This window comes from Sinohyriopsis cumingii, chromosome 10 (assembly GCF_028554795.1).
Source record: "Sinohyriopsis cumingii isolate HCF-2022 chromosome 10, ASM2855479v2, whole genome shotgun sequence".
NCBI lineage: Eukaryota > Metazoa > Mollusca > Bivalvia > Unionida > Unionidae > Sinohyriopsis > Sinohyriopsis cumingii.
In genome coordinates, this window is record NC_142970.1 from 36,082,578 (window position 1) to 36,107,313 (window position 24,736).

The 24,736-nt window shown below is 33.9% G+C and overlaps 1 protein-coding gene across 1 annotated transcript in view; it reads left to right on the plus strand.

Moving 5' to 3' along the window:
• The window catches only part of LOC149789874 (SEC14 domain and spectrin repeat-containing protein 1-B-like), a 68,043-nt gene extending 43,988 nt beyond the window's left edge, over nucleotides 1–24,055 (plus strand). Inside the window, exons 10-17 of the mRNA XM_089971923.1 lie at nucleotides 2,094–2,216; nucleotides 2,991–3,182; nucleotides 4,817–4,931; nucleotides 9,506–9,747; nucleotides 13,905–14,027; nucleotides 15,448–15,639; nucleotides 16,300–16,487; nucleotides 23,034–24,055. Of these exons, the coding sequence (XP_089828049.1) occupies nucleotides 2,094–2,216; nucleotides 2,991–3,182; nucleotides 4,817–4,931; nucleotides 9,506–9,747; nucleotides 13,905–14,027; nucleotides 15,448–15,639; nucleotides 16,300–16,487; nucleotides 23,034–23,835 (1,977 nt within the window). The 3' untranslated portion in view covers nucleotides 23,836–24,055. The remainder of the gene's footprint in view (nucleotides 1–2,093; nucleotides 2,217–2,990; nucleotides 3,183–4,816; nucleotides 4,932–9,505; nucleotides 9,748–13,904; nucleotides 14,028–15,447; nucleotides 15,640–16,299; nucleotides 16,488–23,033) is intronic.
• The last annotated feature ends 681 nt before the right edge of the window (nucleotides 24,056–24,736 follow it).

A 24,736-nucleotide genomic window follows, 5' to 3' on the forward strand; every position in this document is an offset into this window, starting at 1 on the left:
ACTCAGTTTGATCAACTTCATTATTGCATCACACTTTTCTCAAGTTCCTTGGACTCAGTTTGATCATTTTCATTGTTGCATCACACTTGGGCAAGGGCAACTTCGGGAGTTGGATTGCTAATCTTTAATTTTGCAGTTAGTGAAACAAAAATTAAACTAAAAAAAGTAAACATTTTGGTGAATAATTTTGGCAGAAAAAAGTTTCACATAATTGTTTGAAATTGTAATAAAAGCTAAAACGCTTCTTATACAGGTACGTGTACAAACAGATGCAAGAAAAACATGCAGACATTTTTCACAACATATTGTTTATTTTAAAGATCTGTTCTCTACAAATAAGGACAACAATTGACTCATACATGTGATAAATACTTTTAAAGAATTATCTTTAAGAAAATAGTTTTTAAGACATTTAAGAGAAACACCTGCATGAAAGGTTTTCAGTGAATTTGGTTGTGGCAAAAGAAAAGGCCAAGTGGCCAAACACTTTTTTTGGCAGAATCATTTTGTTTATATCCCAGGCCAAACCTAGGCTTTCTTTGTGTTTGCAGTAGAATGATGAATGGTCAGGGTTATTGGATGAGAAATTGGTTTCTGCATAATTCAGCTTACATGAAACCAATGAACATTCTGCATAATTCAACTTACATGAACCCAGTGAGCATTCTGCATAATTCAACTTACATGAACCCAATGAACATTCTGCATAATTCAACTTACATGAACCCAATGAACATTCTGCATAATTCAACTTACATGAACCCAATGAACATTCTGCATAATTCAACTTACATGAAACCAATGAACATTCTGCATAATTCAACTTACATGAACCCAGTGAACATTCTGCATAATTCAACTTACATGAACCCAATTAGCATTCTGCATAATTCAGCTTACATGAACCCAATGAACATTCTGCATATTTCAACTTACATGAACCCAATGAACATTCTGCATATTTCAGCTTACATGAACCCAATTAGCATTCTGCATAATTCAACTTACATGAACCCAATGAACATTCTGCATATTTCAACTTACATGAATCCAGTGAGAATTCTGCATAATTCAGCTTACATGAACCCAGTTAGCATCAAACTTAATAATTACACTACACCAGGAAGTGGCAGTTTTTGATACTTGGGAGGGGGGCATTAGGTCTGATATCAAGGGTGCTGGTTCCGACATTGCAATTTTTGTTACACTCATGCATCTTAAGCTGTTACACTCACACACACACATCATATACTGTTACATACACATCCTATAGTGTTACACTACACACACATCTTATACTGTCACACACACACACACACACACACACACACACACACACACACACACACACACACACATCTTATACTGTTACACACATCTTTTACTGCTAGACACACACACATCTTATACGGTTACACCCACACACACACATCTTATACTGTTACACTCACACACGTCTTATGCTGTTACACTCACACAAACATAATGTTACACACACACCTCTTATACTGTTACACTCCCACACACATCTTATACTGTTACACTCACACACACACATGCATATACTGTTACACTTACACACACACATCTTATAATGTTACACACACATCTTATATTGTTACACTCACACACACACATCTTACACTGTTACATTTACACACACATCTTATACTGTTACACTCACACACACATGCATATACTGTTACACTCTCAGTCACACATCTTATACTGTTACACACCTCTTATACTATTACACTCACACACACCTTATACTGTTACACACACACAAACACACACACACATCATATACTGTTACACACACACTTGCATATACTGTTACATTCAAACACACACACATCTTATACTGTTACACTCACATACACACATCTTAAGCTTGGTAGCATAGAGAGCATTATATTTTATCAAGGTGAAAAAATCAGTCCTCTGGTGACTGGAATTTTGATTTTGACTTGGTATGTGTACAGTGTTAGGGCAGATCAGTACAGGTGAAAGATATTTTCAGGTAAAATTATTTTAAGTCGTTTAGAGGATCAGTCATTGTCCTGATGACTATTTTTAATCCTCGTTGAAAGGTTGTTGAATGGATCTTGAATCCTGGAGAAAAACTGCTAGCATCACAGTCAGAAATTGGGGACTCAGCAGAGACAGCAGAACAACTACGGAAACAACATGAGCAATTGGAGATCAAATGCACGGTAAGATTCAACTTGTTCCATTTAGAATGTATATTTATTTACCAGATTAGGCAACTTTCATATTTTCCAGGAGTCTGATACTCAGTACAACTTATTTACTGAAAGGGATCTTGCTAGGAACAAAGTAGATAATTATACATATTTTTAATTTTTTTTTAACTTTCAGCCTTTGATGGTTTAAAATGGTGGTAACTCTTCACAGCTTCTGTCTTAAAACATAATGTCAATTTCCTCTGCTTACAAGTGAGATATTGTATATCAATATTTGCATTAAGCTTTTAATATTAAAGCTTTATTATGCCTTAAAAATTATGTGGTGGTTATACGTTCTGAAGAAAGACCTAGACATCCATGTTTGTCAGGTCTGAAAGTAAAATCAGTAAGTTCAATATAAACATCATGAGTCAGGGATCCAGTCCAGCATAATGAAAATGATTTTGTGAATGGTTCTGGTTATCTCTGAAAATCAAGAGGTGTTAACACTGTATTCACTTTAGCATATCCAAGTTCAAGCTAATATTTTGGCTTTTACAGAACTGAATAGCTTCTGATTTGTATCAGACAAAGAAGAAAACTATATTTTGCAGTAACGTTTATATGCATTTTTACCAGTACTGTACATTGTACACTGTCACTTTACCTTAAATCTTGAAATAAAAATATTTCTAAATGTAAAAGCTTGTAGGCTTCAATAATGCTCATAATTTGTGACAAACATCAAACCTTGCAGGAAGTCCTAATTTCCAGCATTTTACCGTTTGAGGACTTTTTCAGGACACCTATGGTCAGTATGCTGAATTACGTCACAGAGTGGAGGATTACATTACAGAGGGCTACCCTAATGCTGAGGATCTAAAGTCACAGAGGGATTACATGGACACTGTGTGTCGCAGCTTTGCTAGTAGACTCGAGAGAAGACGAACCCTTCTTATCACTTCTGTCAGATTCCACAGACTGGCTGAAGATGTGAGTTTTATTTTTTAATAGTACACCTTAAATCAAATGTCTTGTCACTTCTGTCAGAGTTTACTGATTGGCTGAGAGTGATAGTTTGACTTCTACCAACACAACTTAAAGCCGAAGTCTGGACTTTTGGCATTTGGTCAAACTCAAGTTAGACTTTCATTCAGATTATATTTATGATTTGAAGACTTTAGCTTAAGTCAAGACTCAAGTTATATTGGTGATATCAAGGCCTGGTCAGTGTTTCGCTCAGTATTGTAAGATTAGTGTAAGTCCAGACTTAATGTACTGTTGGTGAAATCAAGGCCTGGTCAGTGTTTCACTCAGTACTGTAAGACTTAGATTAGTGTCAATCCAATCTTAATTACTGTTGGTGAAATCAAGGCCTGGTCAGTGTTTCACTCAGTATTGTAAGATTAGTGTAAGTCCAAGACTTAATGTACTGTTGGTGAAATCAAGGCCTGGTCAGTGTTTTGCTCAGTATTGTAAGATTAGTGTAAGTCCAGTCTTGATGTACTGTTGGTGAAATCAAGGCCTGGTCAGTGTTTCACTCAGTATTGTAAGACTTAGATTAGTGTCAATCCAATCTTAATTACTGTTGGTGAAATCAAGGCCTGGTCAGTGTTTCACTCAGTATTGTAAGATTAGTGTAAGTCCAGTCTTAATGTACTGTTGGTGAAATCAAGGCCTGGTCAGTGTTTCACTCAGTATTGTAAGACTTAGATTAGTGTCAATCCAATCTTAATGTCCTGTTGGTGAAATCAAGGCCTGGTCAGTGTTTCACTTAGTATTGTAAGATTAGTGTAAGTCCAGTCTTAATGTACTGTTGGTGAAGTCAAGGCCTGGTCAGTGTTTCACTCAGTATTGTAAGACTTAGATTAGTGTCAATCCAATCTTAATTACTGTTGGTGAAATCAAGGCCTGGTCAGTGTTTCACTCAGTATTGTAAGATTAGTGAAAGCTAGTCTTAATGTACTATTGGTGAAATCAAGGCCTGGTCAGTGTTTCACTGTTTTGTATGATTAGTTCTACACAACTGCTGATATGAACAAAATAATCTCCCTCATTACTCATTGTAAGACAAACTTGCAGCATGCCAACTTTACTTATCTGACTAGACTGTACAGAAAGTTCTCACACTGCAAATGTGTGTGTGTGTATATATATATATATATATATATATATATATATATAAGATTAGTTTTGGTTTTCCATCTGTATGATTATGAGTAAAATACTGTACTCCTCTGTGTTTTGCATCTGTATGTTTATGAGTAAAATACTGTACTCCTGGGTATTTTCCATCTGTATTATTATGAGTAAGATACTGTACTCCTGGGTATTTTCCATCTGTATGATCATGAGTAAAATACTGTACTCCTTGGTGTTTTCCATCTGTATGTTTATGAGTAAAATACTGTGTTTATGGATATTTTCCATCTGCATGATTATGAGCAAACTACAGAGACTGAGAAATTATATGTTTTGTCAAATGACCAATTGTTTTTCTATTTTTAACCAGATGACACAAATGATGGATTTATTTCATTCAAGAGAGCCATGACATTACAGTATTGACCTAATCATTTATACACACTGTTTATATACACTGTTTATATACACTGTGTGTTTTGCAGTTTTCCAGAAGACTGGATGACCTGTTGGAGTTATTGTGTTCAGATATCAATGCTGATAATGTGGAGGCAGCACAGGAAGCCATCTCCTCACTGCAGGAAAAATGTGATGCCATAGGTAATCTCACCCTTCACTGTTGCTTGAGGTTAAACTGATTAAAAGTCAGGCATACTCTTGAGTTGTATGCAAGAAATTAGCAGGGTTGCATTTTAAAATTAGGTCAATATTGATAAGTTTGAAATAAATCAACTACAGAACTTCAGATTGACAGTGTACCTACACCATTCCTGCCTATTGTTTTGTCATAATTTTATTTTCAGTGACTGTCATGGCACATCATAGAATCCCCACTTACAGTCATTAAATTTCTGAGTCAATCACTACTCACCACTTCTAACAATTTTATTAATTTCTGATAATTTATCAGTTTGGCCAAAATATTTTTTTTGCTACCAAACTGACATAAAAATGCATCCCAAAATTTATCAGAAAAATGTCTTTCTGACTATGACTTGGATATCCCACTGTTGAACTCTTCATATGGATGGTGCATTCTCCCACCACTGCTTAAATAATATTGATTGATTGCTATAAAGAATTTCTGATGTTATATAGCGGTGGTGATCAGAAAGTCATCATTCATGAGAGCCCTGCCTTTGGGTGAAATGGCTAAAGAACCAAGTGGCAATCATGTACCGGTTTACCACATAATAAACTGGGTAGCAGAAAAGGGAAAATAAACAGATAACACTGAACAATTTGATTTCCAAACCATTTATGGTATTATGAATTATCGTAATTCAATTCTGTTGACAAAAATAAACATAATGGCTGTTTCATGCAACAAAATATATCCACATGTGAAAATTTGACAGAAAATTACAGGCTTGCAAGGCACTGGTACCTGTTGCTATTTGAACTCATTCTTGTCTTTTATGAAGACGGACATCTGCATTGAAGGTATGAATGAATGATTGATTGATTAATTAATTATTTATTTAATATACATAATCATCATAGTACTGAAACTACTCTTCTAAAAGCAGTTAATGACATTCTCTCTGCATTGGATAGATTACAGTCCTCACCCTCCTTGATTTGTCTGCAGCATTTGACACAATAGACCATGATATAATACTTCACCGTCTCCAGCATGTATTTGGCATTCATGATACAGCCTTACTGTGGTTCAAGTCCTACTTGGTCAACAGGACACAAATTGTATCTGAAAATGGAATACACTCCAGCCCACTTGATCTATGTTGTGGTGTTCCATAGGGGTCTGTTCTTGGACCTGTTCTCTTCATTCTATACACTCAGTCATTCTCAAGTGTCATAGATCATCATCCAGTGTCTCACCAATTGTACGCTGATGACACCCAAGTAGACAAATCTAGCCACCCAACTGAAGTTGATACTACCATCCAAGGTGTAGAGAGAGAGAGAGGTGCGTTTCTGATGTGAAATCATGGATGACATGTAACAAGCTGCAGATGAATGATGATAAAATTGAGGCCATTCTGATTACAACACAAAGACTTTCTTGTTCACATCCTTTACCTCAAACAATAAATATCAGCAACACCAACATTAAATTAACACAATCAGTACGAAACCTAGGTGTTACTCTGGAAAGTACTCTTACATTGCACCAACATGTCATGAACATATGCAAGGCTGCATATCTTGAGCTGAGACGCATCAGCTCAATTCGCAAATATCTTTCAGTTGATGCCACTAAAACACTTGTGTGTTCATTATTACTTTCAAGGCTGGACTATTGTAATTCAGTTCTGTCTGGTTCATCTCAATATCTGCTCCAGAAACTTCAAAAAGTTCAAAACACAGCTGCTCGGATCATAGAGTACCACGATCAGAGCACACCTCCCCGCTGCTCTGTACCCTACACTGGCTATCCATTCGATCCAGAATCAAACACAAAATTTGTTCTCTGTGCTACGTTTCACTGTTGGACTCTAGTCCAACATACCTATCCGATCTCACCCATGTGTACACACCAGCAAGATACTTACGCTCCTCTTCTGACAATCGTATACTCATTATTCCCACTATGAAAACAAAGTCATATGGACAGCATTCTTTTGCATACCAGGGCCCAGCAATGTGGAATGAATTGCCCGCTGAACCTAGACACAAAGACACAGTGATCACATTCAAGAGTGCCCTCAAAACTCACTTATTTCGACTGCAAGAACAAACATAAAGACCTAATAATGTTTCCTACCTTAAATATTCGCAGCATATTTTTTTATGTTTTCTAATTTCATGGTGTTTGTTTTTGTAATCATATCATTATATGTTTTTTATCTTATAGGTGTTGTCTAATGTTATAAAGAACTTCTAATGATTAGGCGCTATACAAAGTCCTCATTATTATTATTATATATAAAAAAATGTTAACTGTTTCATTGACATCATTTATTCAGGATGCACAACTTGGCCTATCAATGTTGTCTTGGGGTGTAATAATGATTTTTAATACATTTTTGATAAATCACTGTTCAATTGTCATGTTTTTGCTCAGTTTTAAAATGAAATGGAGTAAATATTCATTGAAATAAATATGGGTAAAAATGCACAAGGCAAATGTTTAGGTATGGGTGAAACTTAATATTTTTCCCCCTGATTTTCCATGCAAACATTCAGGAATTCTAACCTCAGTTTTACTAACTTGCTCCAGATTCTCAAAGTTGTCTTGTAATATTTAATTTCGATGGGCCAGTTGACCTGTTGGCACAGAAAAAGCAATCTGAAGCACTACATAGCTTTTTGCCATGTTATATACATAGTATTCTACCTTGTATCATGAATCTTGGTGAGTGGATGTATCTTGAAAAGTGCTGTACCCAGTATTACTAAAAGATCTAGGGATTTAATTTTTCCATTTATGTTTGCTCCACCATAAACTTGTATTATTATTGTATTAGACAGATTCTATAATTAGTGAGATTGATGCATCTGACATGCTGAGCTGTAGATCCTGAGACTATGTTCCTCAAACAGTTTCTGTAAATCTTAATAAATGGGTTTATCTCATCAAGATCTTGGATGAGTTCTGTTATGAGCAAAATATTAATTATGCAGTTATCTTAATCCTTGTAGTGTGGGAGTCATATATTTATGGATGATGGCACCTGGCTTTGTATGTGGGAACCATATATTTATGGTCAAATGTCACCTAGCTCTGTGTGCAAATTCCATATTTTTATGGTACAGGACAGTGATGTCTACGGATGTCCAGTGTAGGCCAATCATTAATCGTGTGCTAATAATAGCTGGGAGATAGCACATGTAATAGTCCAATAGATCACGGCCCTGCATCATTGTAACAGAACATCAGAGATACAAATATTACAACAGGCTTATTTTCACAGTAGGTCTGTCATCAGCAGTGGACATTGATGTAAACAATATGGTGGCTGTTAAGTAGATGCAGTCTTGTAGCTATCCCATACCAGTTGTCACTGATTACCATATATATGTATGGATATTCTGAATTAGAATAAAGTTTGTTAGGGCTTTGTGTGGAAGTGTAGAGGTATAAATAACAATACACAGTTTTCCAAATTTGAAAATGTTCTGCAAGGATATACCACGTGTTGATTTGAAAGTGCTCAGACACTATCACATGTTGATATGAAAGTGCTATGACATGGCCATCCCATTCAGTAACAACTTCAAATTCCACTAAATTGAGCTTAAACTTTTTTTAAAAAAAAGAAGAAAAAGCACAATACCCTTCTTGTATTATAAAGTTCATTTTACTCTGCTCTCTCTCTCTCTCTCTCTCTCTCTCTTTCTTTCTTTCTTTCTTGCTGTCTTTCTTTCTTTCTTTCTTTCTTTCTTTGTGATCCTTTGTGAGATATCCTGAATTCTGAAGATTATTTTGGTCCTTTGTGAGATATCGTGAAGATTATTGTGGTCCTTTGTGAGATATCCTGAAGATTATTGTGGTCCTTTGTGAGATATCCTGAAGATTATTCTGGTCCGTTGTGAGATATCTTGAAGATTGTTCTGGTCCTTTGTGAGATATCGTGAAGATTATTCTGGTCCGTTGTGAGATATCTTGAAGATTATTCTGGTCCTTTGTGAGATATCTTGAAGATTATTCTGGTCCTTTGTGAGATATCCTGAAGATTATTCTGGTCCGTTGTGAGATATCTTGAAGATTATTCTGGTCCTTTGTGAGATATCCTGAAGATTATTCTGGTCCGTTGTGAGATATCTTGAAGATTATTCTGGTCCTTTGTGAGATATCCGGAAGATTATTCTGGTCCGTTGTGAGATATCTTGAAGATTATTCTGGTCCTTTGTGAGATATCTTGAAGATTATTCTGGTTCTTTGTGAGATATCTTGAAGATTATTCTGGTCCTTTGTGAGATATCTTGAATTTTATTGTGGTCCTTTGTGAGATATCTTGAAGATTATTCTGGTCCTTTGTGAGATATCCTGAAGACTGTTCTGTATGTTTGTCTCACCTACATTATTAAAGTATGGAGAAAAAGGTATTACTTACTTGTCTGTGACTGACGTATCAATGTCATTAGGAATCCTAAAATTTTGTATCAGAGTTACGTGTACATATTTTTAGAGCTCGTATAACATACATTCTTGTGCCGATTATATGGAAGACTGTGTAGATTTGAACTCATATATATTTGTTTTGTAGACCATGCAGCGCAGAGTACCTTAAGTGATGGACAGAGTCTGCTGGACGAGATGTCACGTCCTATTAAGAATGCCTTCGGGAAGGATATTTCTCCAGACTATGATGACCAGATTAAGCACATCACAAAAAGGCTTGAAGATCTACAGGAACGCAAGATGAGATGTGATGAACTGGCTGATGTACGCAAATTAAAGCTACAACAGATTCTACAGTTAAGAACATGTGAAAGAGATGCAGATCAGGTATGGTAATCAGCTTAAAAGAAGTGTTGCTTTTAGAATTTACTAATCCAAATAGAACTTAAAGTTTTCTAGTCAAAATAGCATTTACAGTTTACTAGTCTCAATAGCATTTATAGTTTGCTAGTCAAAATAGCATTTACAGTTTACTAGTCTCAATAGCATTTAGAGTTTTACTAGTCAAAATAGCATTTAGAGTTTACTAGTCTCAATATCATTTGGAGTTTACTAGTCTCAATATCATTTGGAGTTTACTAGTGTTAAATAGCATTTAGAGTTTACTAGTCTAAATAGCATTTAGAGTTTACTAGTGTTAAATAGCATTTTGAGTTTACTAGTCTCAATAGCATTTCGAGTTTACTAGTGTTAAATAGCATTTAGAGTTTACTAGTCTCAATATCATTTGGAGTTTACTAGTCTCAATAGCATTTAGAGTTTACTAGTCTCAATATCATTTGGAGTTTACTAGTCTAAATAGCATTTAGAGTTTACTAGTGTTAAATAGCATTAGAGTTTACTAGTGTTAAATAGCATTTCAAGTTTACTAGTGTTAAATAGCATTTCGAGTTTACTAGTGTTAAATAGCATTTCGAGTTTGCTTGCACTTGTAATGGATAATTGCTTGCTTGAATGATAAATCTATACATTTTTACACTGCACAAGTGTCTAGAGTGCCAGCCACTAACAAATATATTCATTCTTTATAGTGTAGATAGTGTAAAACTTTTTTGTACCAATTTTGATAGATTTTGTTGTCATTACAAACAGCAAGTTTTTGAAAGACTTAACACGGTGGTGATATCAGCTTTGGAACTACTCTTTTTTTTCCATTGAGGAAATATATCTGCCCAAACATATGTTACATTACCATATTTCTTCTTTCTCTCTCCCTTCTACCCTCTCTCTATTTCTCACTGTCTTTCTCTTCATCATAGATCTTTAAATGTTCTAAAACTATACATTTATGTAAGCAATGAGGAGATGCCATTAAAAAAATGTCTGGACACAATATATATAGGTTTCAGGTATTACCTTTTTGAACATAGTATTCCACATAAATCATGCAAATTGTCATAGACTTTATTAACATTACCTCTTTCTATTTAATATTGGAATTTGTTATACTGTATGATAAATGGTAAAAACGTTTTACATCAAATTCTGGATTAAATATTGTTTATTAAAACCTGTTTAATTAGAAACTTTTTGTTCCATCACACTTTTAATCGTGTTTGAAAATGATGGAGAAATCATGGGTAGTTGAGTGATAATTGCAGCGTCACTAGCTGGTAAAGGAAAGTAGCATTTCCATTGGTCAGAATGTTACCACATGATCACAATGAATTTCATTTATTTCTGTATCAACTGTAAGGAGAACTAATTTTCTAATAATACCCACTTCTATAAATAGAGTCATGTGTACAGCATAAGATAAACACTGCCAGTCAAGGCAGACACGAAGTAAGCATTAAAGGAAAAGAACATTCTAACAATTTAAAAAAAATAAATTTGGCTTCCATTGGTTGAAGGACTGATATGATGACCTTATTACGATCAAGCTGGACAATCCCAAGTGCTGTAAATAGCTATGTAACAGAAAACCCCAAACATGTATTACTACGCTCAGTTAAGATTTCTGTTTTTTAATGATGCAAACAAAATAACATAACAAATAACTGAAATTTGAATTATAAGAGTTTAACGTTGTTATTTTCTGAGTTTATCATGGTATAAACAGTCAGTTGCCGACTCACTCAGCTTACATAATGCCCTTTGGGCGTTATTTGCTGTGTGAGTCGGCAACTGACAGTTTATACCATGATAAACATAGAAAAATGTTAAACTCTTAAATGTATTCACACATAAATATGCTGAAAGAAAAAGGAGAAAAATATAACAATAGGTTCTAAGAATTCTTGAGAGCCTAATTTTGTTTTTAAATAAATCCCAATATTTTTTCTACATGTCCTTAGGTTGTTTACTGTAATTTATTTTCCTGCAGTTCTAATAATTTAATGAATTGAATCTAGGCCAAAATATAACAGTCAAAGGAGACATCCTCATCAAATATCATTCATTTCCTTTTGATAGGTAAATAACGGTACTTAGCACCTGAGATCAAAAGTAAGAGCAATCTTAGTGACATTAAGAAGATATAAAAATCAAAATGGAGGGAAGAAATGTTTTATCCTATGGTATAAATTTAATTTAAATTTAAGAATTGAAAAGAGGGATAAGAACTTTTATGCTCTATGTAATATGGTCATGTGACTGGCCATTTGGATCGTCTCTGAACTGGCAGAAGAACATATACTTGGTGCTGAACAAGATGTTTGTCCCAGCTAGAATTTAGTATCCCACATACAAAAGGAGCTGGGAAGTTAGATATTCATTATGATATTTTGTAGAAATAATGCATAATTGTTGTGATTAATATATCTGATAATTATACTGAGCACAAAAGCTAGTGTCTTGAAAATACACGACTCTCTCATTTGAAAGTCCGACTTATTTGACAACCTTTCAGAAAATGTTGTACTTTTCCATGGAAAATATTCAGATATCCATGGGGATACAGAGAGCTGTATAAAAATTAGTTTGAACATGAAATTTTTATAAGAATAAAACTGGTATGGAATGTAGCCCAAAAATAACTATTAACATTAATAATTGAAAAACAGCTTTTTCCATATTTATATAACACACACCTGTTCAAATTGAGATACAGGGAACCTAAAAAAAATATTTCCTGATTGCATGAGAACTATTTTCTGATTATTATTAAAGAACGTAGAGTATACATTGTCTCTACATTTAAAATCTGCATTTTAATATGATGCTTTTGTCAGTCTTGAAGTCAAATAAACTTCATAAATTGGACGTGATTTTGGTCCTATGATGTTTTAAGAACAAATATATGTCTTCTCACCACACTAAACTATGAACATGGGTTTTGCCTTTCAAGGAATGAATTTTTGCTTATTGTTTTATTTATGGTTTCAAAAATTGATATGTACATTTAAATGATGACTATGGATCAAAACAGGTTTTTTAACATTAAAACACTGACTTTTTGGGAGGAGGGTGCCAGTACATGGTTGTATGAAACAGTGGCTTTTTATCTGCTTTAAAATATTGAAAGACATTCTTAATTTCAGAAAAGTAACCATACATGAAAATGATGCTTTTTGAGACTGGAAGATTTAAATTTTGAAGAAATATGCATTTTTGGGGGATTTGAGACAGAAAAACTGAACATGAGAAATTATTTCTGTGAATTAATTTTCTTTTTAAGAATATTTAAACTTTTGAGAACATTTTTTGTTTTGCTTTCTTTTTTTTATAGATAAAAACATTCTTAAATTAGGAAGAAAATTTATTCTTAATTAAATATTTGGCATTATATGCAAAACCGTGACATATGTTGCACACAAATATAAATGCAGTGACAGCAAGTATTGCAGACACATGTGTGAAATGACTTAACAAAACAATCTCACAGTTGTGAAACATCTTTAGTAAAACAATTCCACAGGTGTTAAATGACTTTAGTGAAACAGTGCCACAAGGTGTTAAATGACTTTAGTAAAACAATGCCACAGGTGTTAAATAATTTTATTAAAATAATGCCATAGCAAGTAGTTTAAATGACTTAAGTAAAAGAATGCCATAGCAAGAAATTGAAATGACTTGGATAAAATAATGGCATTGCAAGAAATTTAAAAGTCATTTTTGTATTCACAAATATATTTGGTCTGAATAAGTGATGGTAATCACAGTCATGGGTTTAATCCATTGTTATTGCTCATTTAATGTTATATGGTAACTTAACCAAAACAAATGGTCTGTGCTCGCAGGTTTGTTCTGCCTTGAAGACCACTTAGATCTAATTTGTGGAAAATACATGATATAAACATTCAAGAGCACTTGAATGCAAAATAAAGTAAAAAGATGTTGTATTCACAAAGTTAAAATAGAAAGTAGATACATTATGTAACTGGGAACATAATAGACTCAGACCTGCCCACACATAATACAATACAATTTTTTTGTGCTCTTGATATGTGTATTATATGAAGACAGACCTGTGATTGTGCTGTTGGTAGTTTAGTTGAAGTTACACAAACAGTTGTTTTTTTTTCCATTCATTTATTTGTCAGGCAATCCAATGGATTCTGGAGCTGTGTGATGTAATGATGTCCACCCATACCAGTATTGGCTCCACTACACAGGAAGCAGAGAAATTACAGGAGGAACACAAGAAATTTGAATCTACTGCCAATGTAAAGCTAGTTTTCTGAGTTATTTCCCCTGATTAACATAATAGTCTCTTCCCATACAGAATTTCATTTTCAGTTTCTGATTTAATACTTCGTCTTCCAAGTTCAAACTAAACCCCAAACTATAATAATTCAGAAATCTGAAATCACCCAGATGGATGAATTTTATGTTACAAAAACAAATGTATTTTCATTGATTCTATTTGTCAGTTAAATACCACAGAGGATTCTCCAAAGTGAGCAGTGAGCAGTAACAAGCCAAAAATATTCATCAGCTTTTGAGAACATTGAGCAATTCAGAACTATTGTTACTCAAGAAATGACAGCTTCTTACCTCCAGTGATAGTAGTTGTCTTTCCCTTTGATATTTTAAGACCATTATCCTAAATAGGTGTAGAACCACCCATGTATCACTAAGGTGGTTGGGGGCAATTATTTCTGAGATTTAATTCCTTCATGTCTTGCAAATTTCAAACCATATCTTGCTTTTTCTGTTAATACTTCTCTATTTGGAAACATATAGTTAATGGAGATTGCATTGTTAAATCCATGCTGTATTTAGTGGGCATAGCAGCATAATGTACATGATAAGCTTTATGGTTGTGATGCGGATTCTCATGCAGATAAAAAAAAAAGTCAATATATATATCCTGCATACACAATGCAGATATATAATGCTGTAGCAGCACAAATAAAATAATAGATGAAACCACAAAATCCTCTGAATCATGAAAAAGTCATGTAGTTAGAGTTTAGATTTTTTCTCATTTTATATATTATACAAAACATTCCACATATGTAATGCAGTGTAAACAGAAATGTCTTTACCATAGAAATTTGTTTAATTCATATTTGTATTGTAATTAACATGTCAGTTGTTTGAGTAACATTTAAACTGAATGTAGACATTAATATGATTATTATTATTATTATTATTATTATTATCAATAATGGCATGCTCGATTCTGTGTTTAGCAGATGGCAGGATGTCTGTACTATGGCACCATCATTGTTGTCAGAATTGTGTGGTAAAGTTTTGTTGTAAGATTTTGTGTTGAGGTTTTGTCTTAGCAAATTACAATCAGGGTACATGATAGCATTGTCTGTAGATGTGTCTGGGAAATCCTTTCTTTTCTCTTACATTGTTCTTCGGAAATCATAACACTAAAAACTGAGGTAATATTTTGTAACTTTTGCATTGAGGCTGCAGAAATATACCTGATAATATATTTTCAAGAGCTATATTATATGTTGGAAAATTTATGGCACTGTGATCTATGTTTTCATGGTTATTATTATTATTTAGCAATGAGACTGACTAACCAATCACATTACTACTTTTTCATACTTTGAATAATGACTGTATAAAGTTCCCACATGCATTAACACCAATAAGTAATAAAAGTTTTTTATGATTGTACAGGGCACATATGAATATGGCAAGCAGCTCCTTCAGGCAGCCCTGGTGTTAAGAAGATCCCTAAGATATGACCTTCAGTCAAACACTGAAAAGTCAGACCACCTAGAGGCAGCATGGAACCGATTCTTAAAGGGGGCTCGTGAGCGAGCTAACAGACTCACTGTTGCTTCCATGTTCCTGTCACAATCAGAAAAGGTAAATCACAGGATTATGTTGATACTGTTTCCTCTCTTCAGAATGTGGTAGGGGCATTCTCTAAAGAATGTGGTAGGGCCATATTATATTACTTTGACCATCCATCCATTTATCTGTCCTTTCAGTGCACTTTTGCAGTTAGGTCAGTATAATCAGCAGGACATTATTGATGTCCATGGAAACATTTTGTGTTGAGTTTAAAATCATATATTTATAACTAACTCCATTTTGCCCCAATCTCATGATAAGACATTCTTGTGAAAAGCTTTGATAAGAAAAGTGTTAGAATAATGGCTCACACAAAAGAGGGACCGCAGGTTTTATATTATGGAAGATTCAAAAGAGGGACCCAAATTTTTATGTTATGGAACATTCAAAAGAAGGACCCTAATTTTTATGTTATGGAAGATTCAAAAGAAGAACCCTAATTTTTATGTTATGGAAGATTCAAAAGATGGACCCCACATTTTAAAAGATGTTTCAAAGATCCATTGAAAAGATGTTGAATAAATAAACCTAAAAAATTTGTCAACTGTTTTTGAGTCATTTGCCTGTGTGGCCTGCATTAGCTCGTATCAGACAATAATTATAATTTAGTTGATATTGTGACCATCATTTTTGACATTGTTAACTTTCACTGCCCTTGCGTTCCTTTTTCAGTTGGTAGACAGTATGGAGCAATTACTTGTGGTTATAGCCCAGACTTTGACTGGAGACCTTCCAGTACCCACAGCATTAGCCAAACATGGCCCTGAAAAAGCTCGTCAGTCCCGTGAATGTCGGGACACAACCCAAATGGGACAGGCCTTGCTGGAAAGACTTGCATTGCCAATCATTGTATTAGAGCAGTAAGTTCTCAACCTTATTGTCTCATGTGAGTTAGGATATAATGAGACTTTATTGTCTCATCTGAGTTAGGATATAATGAGACTGTTGTCTCATGTGAGTTAGGATATAATGAGACTGTTGTCTCATGTGAGTTAGGATAGGATGTAATGAGACTTTGTTGTCTCATCTGAGTTGGGATATAATGAGACTGTTGTCTCATGTGAGTTAGGATATAATGAGACTGTTGTCTCATGTGAGTTAGGATAGGATATAATGAGACTTTGTTGTCTCATCTGAGTTGGGATATAATGAGACTTTGTTGTCTCATCTGAGTTGGGATATAAAGAGATATAGGTATTACTTTTTTTGGCAGTGATGGCTGTATCAGCTTTTGTCTAGATTTATAAGGGACTGTTCAGTTAGTCTGATGCATCATAACATGCACAGGCAGGAAAGTGGATCCCTTGTTTTGTTTCTGTGTGTGCATGCCATTGTAGTTGATCATTATTATTTAGTGTCATTTAAATTTTGCACATCTAGAAATTTTAAAATAATGGATTCATTATAATATTTTATTGAACTTTTGAATCAACTTGGTATGCACTACCAAAAATTGTCTTGACAATTATTTTCAGACATTCAGTTTTGGCACCAAAGGACTAAATTCAATAAGTGCTGATTTTGGCCCCCAAATAATATTTTTATGACACTCAAAAGAGGTCCCTATCTCTTCGTAAAATATGTATTTTCTTGGATTATTTACAGTATAGCTAACAAGTACGTATGACTCTGTCTGCCAAAATAAGATACATGTACAAATCTGCATTTGCACACAGTCTATTTAATAGTCAAGATAGTATACCTAAATATTCCTTATATTGATCAATGATCATCAAATTTGATACTTTTGTACAATTTTTATGAGTTTGAGCAATAGAGTACATTATCTGTAAAGCATATGGCATGCAACACTTGTGCTTTCAGTATGGTACGGTTTTGTTACAGAACAGATCAAGGAAAATAGTTTTTTCATTGTGAAGATGATGAATGAGCATACCCTAGTTTCTTATTCTAAATGATATGTGCCTCTAGAGTGAAGGGAAGGAGTATAAATAAAATGGTTGAATGATTATTACAAATGTATTTGTTATTGTGTAAACCCCTTTTCGTCCCACCATTGTTTTATGAACATCGTTACTGTCACTTAATCGATTAGAAGTCATCAGAAAGAAAATTCTGGCTCTCAGATAGTTTTAAAAAAGTATTCTTTACTTCAATGTATAGAAGTAAAAGGAATGTATTAGTTGAAAAAAAATTTGAGGTAAAAGAAACAATATTCAGGCTCAAAAGAAAATCCCAACATCCCCTGACTCCCCACCACACTGAAAATGTAATGGTCAATCCCTTAAGTTAATATGAAACAACCTTGAACACCAATTTTTTAATGTTCATTTTAATGATGAAACATGGAATGAAGCAAATTTTCAGGTTAATGGTTTTCTTGTGTATTGATTGTGAATCATTCATAAGAAAAATTTATGTGTACTCTAGCATGCCATGGTTACACACCCACAGACATGATATTGAACTGTGGAACATCAGGTCATTCTTAAAGGAGCTGAATAATTGAGGATAAATATAACTTATACTTCTTTTAAGGCTGGCAATCAGTCTGCTAATTTATTATTTAATTTGAAATAATGCTGCAGCTATGGCTGACAGTGTTGCCTGGTACTGACAAGATTTCAGTTTGTGTGCACACAGACACATGTACATATGCAGCATACTTGCACAAATACCCCCCCCCCCATATTTAAGACATTCAAAATGCAGCAACTGAGAACTGGCAAAGTACGAAAGATATGCTCCAAAAAGACCGTATTTTGTGTATCTACATTCACATGGCTTCTCTGTCTCTATCTCATCATGGATGTTTTTAGTCAAATATTGATGGAAATATATATGTGTTCCATAACAGAAATTCGCGTATAGCTATAGCACTTCTATGATCTATAGAGATGTGTACAGGACAACACAGTCCACTCATAACAGCTACAGCGGATAAGGCATTATGACCTAAACTTGATGTGCACAAGTCTCATTTGACAATTACCCATGCTGATTAAGGTTTGCATAGCCATATATTTTTTGTAGTGAAGTGGAGACTTAATAATAAATGCCAAAAATGAATCAAATCTTTTTCAATTTAATTTTCATGTGACATTGCTTCCTCTTTATTATGGCCCCAGCATTTCATTTTCCAGGGATGGAGTATGGGATCTAGTGGGACGGGGATCGAGACTTTTTTTGAGAAAAGTTAGAAACATATCTGGCTCTCAGAGCTTTTATAAAAATATTCCTGCATAATATTTCATTTGATTCATGCTTTTAATCCATTTTTGAAACATAATTTAGTTGTGATATAAGCCACCCAGTTTAAACATGGCAAGCAAATGTTAAAGTGAACTTTTTGAATTTCCTGAAGAAATTATCAAAAGTGATGGCTTACTTTGGGTTCCAGAAAAAAGAGACAAATCAAAAAAATACAGTCTAAACCTGACAAAAGTGATTTGCAAGTTGTGCAGAAAAAATACGCTTCATTGGTTTTTGCTTTGATTTTACGATCTTTTCTTGGAGAGTCTTGTCATTTTATTTATAAAACAACATATATTGATAAATCAATATTATTTTGTATTTTAATATAGACATATAGGGTCAACCACACCACATTTGCTAATATTGTTATAAAAATTTCTAAAAAATATCAAAAGAAAACAAAAATTTGAGTAAAGGGGTAGGTTTTGACATGTTTTGTATTCATTTATGGTTTTAGATGGGACTTAGATTCATTGTTCATTGCTGTGTCAGCATCCACTGTTTCTTCTGAGAGGATTTTCTGCATAGCCAGGCAATCTTATAAATAAAATACAATCAAACCAGAAAATGTGGATGTGGTGGTGTTTCTCCATAAGAGTATGGAGTTGTAAAGTCTTGTTCTAAAATGTTGATTGAATGACACATTTGTTCTTACATGTATTCCCCTAGTCACAATGTTGAAGACTCTTCAATTCAAAGTTGAAAATTCTAGAATTTTTATTAATTAACAACTACTGTTAATGTTAATTAAGTTCATCATCTAATTATAATTAATCATCATTAAGTGGTTCTAGTTATGTATCTAGTCATGACATCATTTATATAACAAGTGCTTTTACCTGTTCACATGTTCTTAAGCTCTTGTTATAAACAAATAACCACAATTTTGATAATTTCTTTTTATTTAAATTGTGGATGAATTAGTTTGTCAAATTGAAGAAAATAATGAAAATGACAGATTCTGAGACTTTTGAGAAGAAATAATGAATCAGTAACTCTCAGACATGTATCAGTTGACTATAGTATAATATTTCTTTTCTGCAATGCAGAAGTAAAATTGTGGCATTTGTTATTTTTTATACATTTTTTGAAACTGGATTAGAAATACCATGCATGTACACTGGTGTGGCTGGTGATATTGAATAACTTTTGAAACTTCTGAAGCAAAATTAGACAATTGTGAAATGGAAGAACAGAAACATCCACGTCATGGAAAAAGGCTTATTTGGTTACATTTAAGCTTAAAGTTGTGGAATTTGAAGAAGAAAGGGGAAAACACAAAGCTGTGAAATTTTTTTAATGTAGACAGGAAATGCATATGGGAGTGTGTCAGCAGAAAGCCATGTTCTTTACTTTGCCAAAAATGAGTAGGCAAGCTAAAGGAGCAGGCAGGCAAATAAAAAATTGCTGGCATTGAAGAAAACCTGTTGTTATGGTTTAACAAAAGGCATTAGGCTGGTGTGAGAGTAATGATTTATGAATATTTAAAGACAGAAGCTTTTTTTAAATTTATATTATCCTAGTCAACAGGGTAATAAAAATTTGTGATATTTTAGATTATCAAAAAAATTACCATTTGATGGCATTATCATCTGAATAGCAACCAGTGCAGACAGTAGAGAGGACAAAGATTATTAAACAAGCAAAATCTAGGTTACATTTTCCTTGACAAGAAAGTGAAATAAAAAAAATCAGTAAAAGTGCCATTTGAAAGGGCCAATCCACGTAATTTGGACAATGTACAGTTGTTTGCACCAGAATCCACATGTCTTACTTGAAAGGGCCAAGCCACATAATTTTGTACAGTATACAGTTGTTTGTACCAATATATACAGATATCCTACTGGAAATGGCCAATACACTTGATTTTTTTTTGTGTTCAATGTAAAGTTGTTTGTACCAAAATCCACATTATGTCCTACTTGAAAGTGCCATGATTAAAATAATTTTTGTACAATGTATAGTTTTTTGTATCAGAATCTACTTGAAGTGGCTAAGACACATAATTTATACATTGTACAGGTGTTTGTACTAAAATCCACTTGAAAAGGCCAAGACACATATTTTGTATGATGTACAGTTAGTTGTTTGTATCAAAATCCACAGATATCCTACTTGAAAGCAAAATAATATGTTCAAATAATAATGACATATGATGATTACTCACAGATCATTGACGAAAGAAGAAAAAGTAATGATATTTTCACAAGGTTTTTCAATCAATTCACATGGAAATGAAAATTTGAATTTTTTGCTTATTATGGGTTGGTTCATATTTTAATGATGGTGCACATAGCACTATTTTTATGTTGTTCTTTGATTTTAAGTATATATTAAATAGGTTATTGAATTTGTACTGGAGGAGATAATTCATGCAGAGTTTTGGCAGGTTGATGCCTGCAATCATTGGCCATTGCCAAAACCAGTGATCCACATGAATATATTTTTGAGTGCAAATTCAATAATCCATTCTTATTTACTTCAAGGTGAATCAGTTAAGTTTATTGTCCCATGCCTTTCTTGTAAAAATGCCACCAGAATCAATTTCATACTTCCCTGTCATCATATACAAGTAGCAAGGACATATAAATTCACTTTTCCATCCCACTGTTGATCCGTCAATCATAGAGGTATGGGTTTGTTTGAAAGGGTGTTGGGTTGGATTGATTTATGTGTAGACAAGCTTTGGATGTGCTACAAGGAATTTGGAGAGGTTAACTCAATAACCCCTTCAGATTTTTGTCATTTTCGCCTATAATGTGAGTAGGAAACAATTTTAGTGGCTGCTTCAGAATACATCCAGATAAATCGACTTGCAAGAGAGTTTAGGTTAGCCTGTGGCCTAGTTTTGTTGGAAACATTGTTTTTCATTGGCTGTTTCACTCATACATTTGCAAAAGTGTAAAAGTTGGAGTTATGTTTTTGCTTATTGGACCCATCATTTTCATGTCCTGGCCCCATTTTACTCCAAATCCCCATCTTGTTCAACTTTTTGCAAAGTTTCTTCTGTCTGTATGCAGTTCAGACTGTTCTAGCTATGATCTGAGTCCCAAAAGTCTAAAATCCTGACACAAAATTGGATTCCGACCACAAGTGAATTTTTTGGGTAAAAAAATTGGGTCTAAACAATTTGTTTTTCCTTTTTTATTTTGTAATGCAACTGGAAAGTCTAGATTATTTGGTAACATTGAAGAGCAATATTTGTCTACTTTTCTGTAATACCACCCATTTTAGTGTATCTTACATGACCTTGATGCAGCAGAGCTCAGAAGTAGGGTACTACCCCCTGAGGCTTAAATGGGGCACCAGGGGTTAATGAGTTAACATGGGTTTTGTAAATTTCTTACAAATTGTCAAGGAATTGCTAATTTTGTAATTTATATGCAGTGTTGATGTACATATGATTAAATATGCAAGGAATATTCAAATTTGGTGACATCTTAAAAATTCCCCCATTAATATGATACAGTTTGATCAAAATATCTATTGGAGGACATTGTTTTCATTTTGTTCAATGTATGCTATAAGATTTCTGTCGATAACTTTGCTTAAGTAGACAGCCAGATTTGTTTGGTTTCTTTGAAGACTGGTAATCAAGCTGTATCAATTTTATTTGTAAAATGCTTTAAAAATGATTTTCTAGATTTATAGATTAGTTTTTGTCAAGCTTGCCCTGATAGAAACTTGTAAAATCATTCATTTTGGTATTGATATGCATGTCTATCCTTTATTCCTTCCATCCATTCTCATCCTAGATTGACCTAAGCATTTAAACTTTTGCTTTATTTTTATGTCAAAATGATTTCATCCCACCTTTAGATATGGAATAGAGGTTCAGTATGCACTTATCTTTAACTAAAGAAATGCACTCATTATTGAAGTATGGGTGTGGGGTTTGCATGCAGTTTCTTCTTTTTTTTTACAAGCTGACAGAGTGTGTATCTTCATACTTTTGATTCCAATACAGTAATTGATAATATTTATTTATAAACTGAACACTGAAAATTAAAAAAAAATTAACCAATATAATGTTGTAACAAAAAATACTATTTATTTACATACCATTCTCATTACAATAACATTATTAATAGGGTTTGTCTGAATGATATAATGATATTCAAATAAATATGGATGCATCATAATTCACCAGTATTTCACACTCTGAAATGAATTTTTTACTTTTTGTCCAGACAAGACAAGCAAATGAGTACTGATGACCAGGAGGCAGCAGAAACAATTAATAATCGTTTACGCAAAATGGAGAAGAAAATGTCAGAGATTGACAGGTATTGGACCGAAATGGAGCAAACTGGACAGCCACCCTCTGTTCAGCCAAAAATACAACATTCTTTTCAACCTCCTTCTCCTCAGAAGAGTTCCACTTTACCCAGAAGGACTCAATCTCAGTCCCTAACCCACAAGACTAGTGTACCCTACCCCCAACCCCAATCTCTGCCCAATAAAGGACAAAGTCAGACTTTGCCAAATCACAGAAGCCATTCCAGACCAGATTCTACACGCAGAAGGCAACCAATTCCTAGAGCACCCAGAAGATGGACATCTGAGGTCAGTCAGGTGCCATTAGGGTCACAAGCTGACTCCAGTCATCCTAGGTCATCAGGCTCAAGGCCATATCATAGTCATCATCCTTCATTGGTTGGTATGGAACCTCCAGTTCAGCCAAGGTCATTTGAAGGTCATCAGTCACAACCATACATGTCATACCCTTCTGAAGATGATTCAGTAAGACCACGGGCTATACAACCTACTTATGCTAGCTCACGGGACTTGGATATAGGTCCACAGTATGAGAATGTGCCAATCTCTCGTGAAGATTTAGATGATAGTGATAATACACATGGTGTGCGTGAGGAAACTCCCGAGATGATGCAGGTACAAGTAGAGCTAGTCCAGGTTCTGCAGAATCGACGAACTGGTCAGAGAGAGACCTGGGAAGAGCAGCTTCTTCGTGAGATGGAACAGGTATGTTAAACATTTGCTCATATATAAATGTTGTCACTTATAATCATACATATAGCTTATTCCATCTGGGAGCAATGTTTGGGGCAAATTTATTTGTCATAGTTGTATTGTTTGTCTTCATGTGATTATTGCTGACATTGCTTATGTCATTACATGCTCATCTTAAATGACCATTATTCCAGTGGCACAGAAATCATGGACATTCAGGAAGAACACATTTGTCATAATATGCCAGGACCCATGAAATATGTGGATGGAAGAATCACAGTGTACCAGTTTGCTTTGAAGAAAAATTAACAAGAACAATACTTCCAATGCGAAAGTAAATTTTTAAAATCCATTTTTAAAGAGACACTTCAAATAACAGTAATTATGGTGCACAGTGAATACACTCATTTTTTTATGGAAACCATTGTCTTGCAGATTTTGTGGTTGCAAAGAAACCATTTAGAGACTCATTATGACTCTATGGTCTTGAGCTAATTAACAGAAAAGAGCAGAAAACCAAAAAGTTTTGTATGATTCACGAAATAATTTATTTCTCTAGCATATAAAGTAAAAATTTTAAAAAGGACTTACAGTAATGCGAATTAAATCCCAAATAGTCCAAAGAGTTCTGTCACCAATCCTAATGAATAAAGTTCTAATTAAATTGCAGTGGTGTTCGAAACAAGATGTAGCACTAGAGGCTTCGATGTATCTGTAGCCTTGAATGTACTAATGTACCAGTAGCCTGAAGTATGATGATGCACTAACAGTCTTTCTATTAGTCACATTAATAAAATCAAAGATGTCCTTGTCTGAATTCACTATAATTCCAAGTTAATGTTTCTGTCCAAGAATATCATTTAAAAGCGCTTTGTATTTCAGGGGAATAATAATTTGAATAAATAATTTCACTCAAATCAAA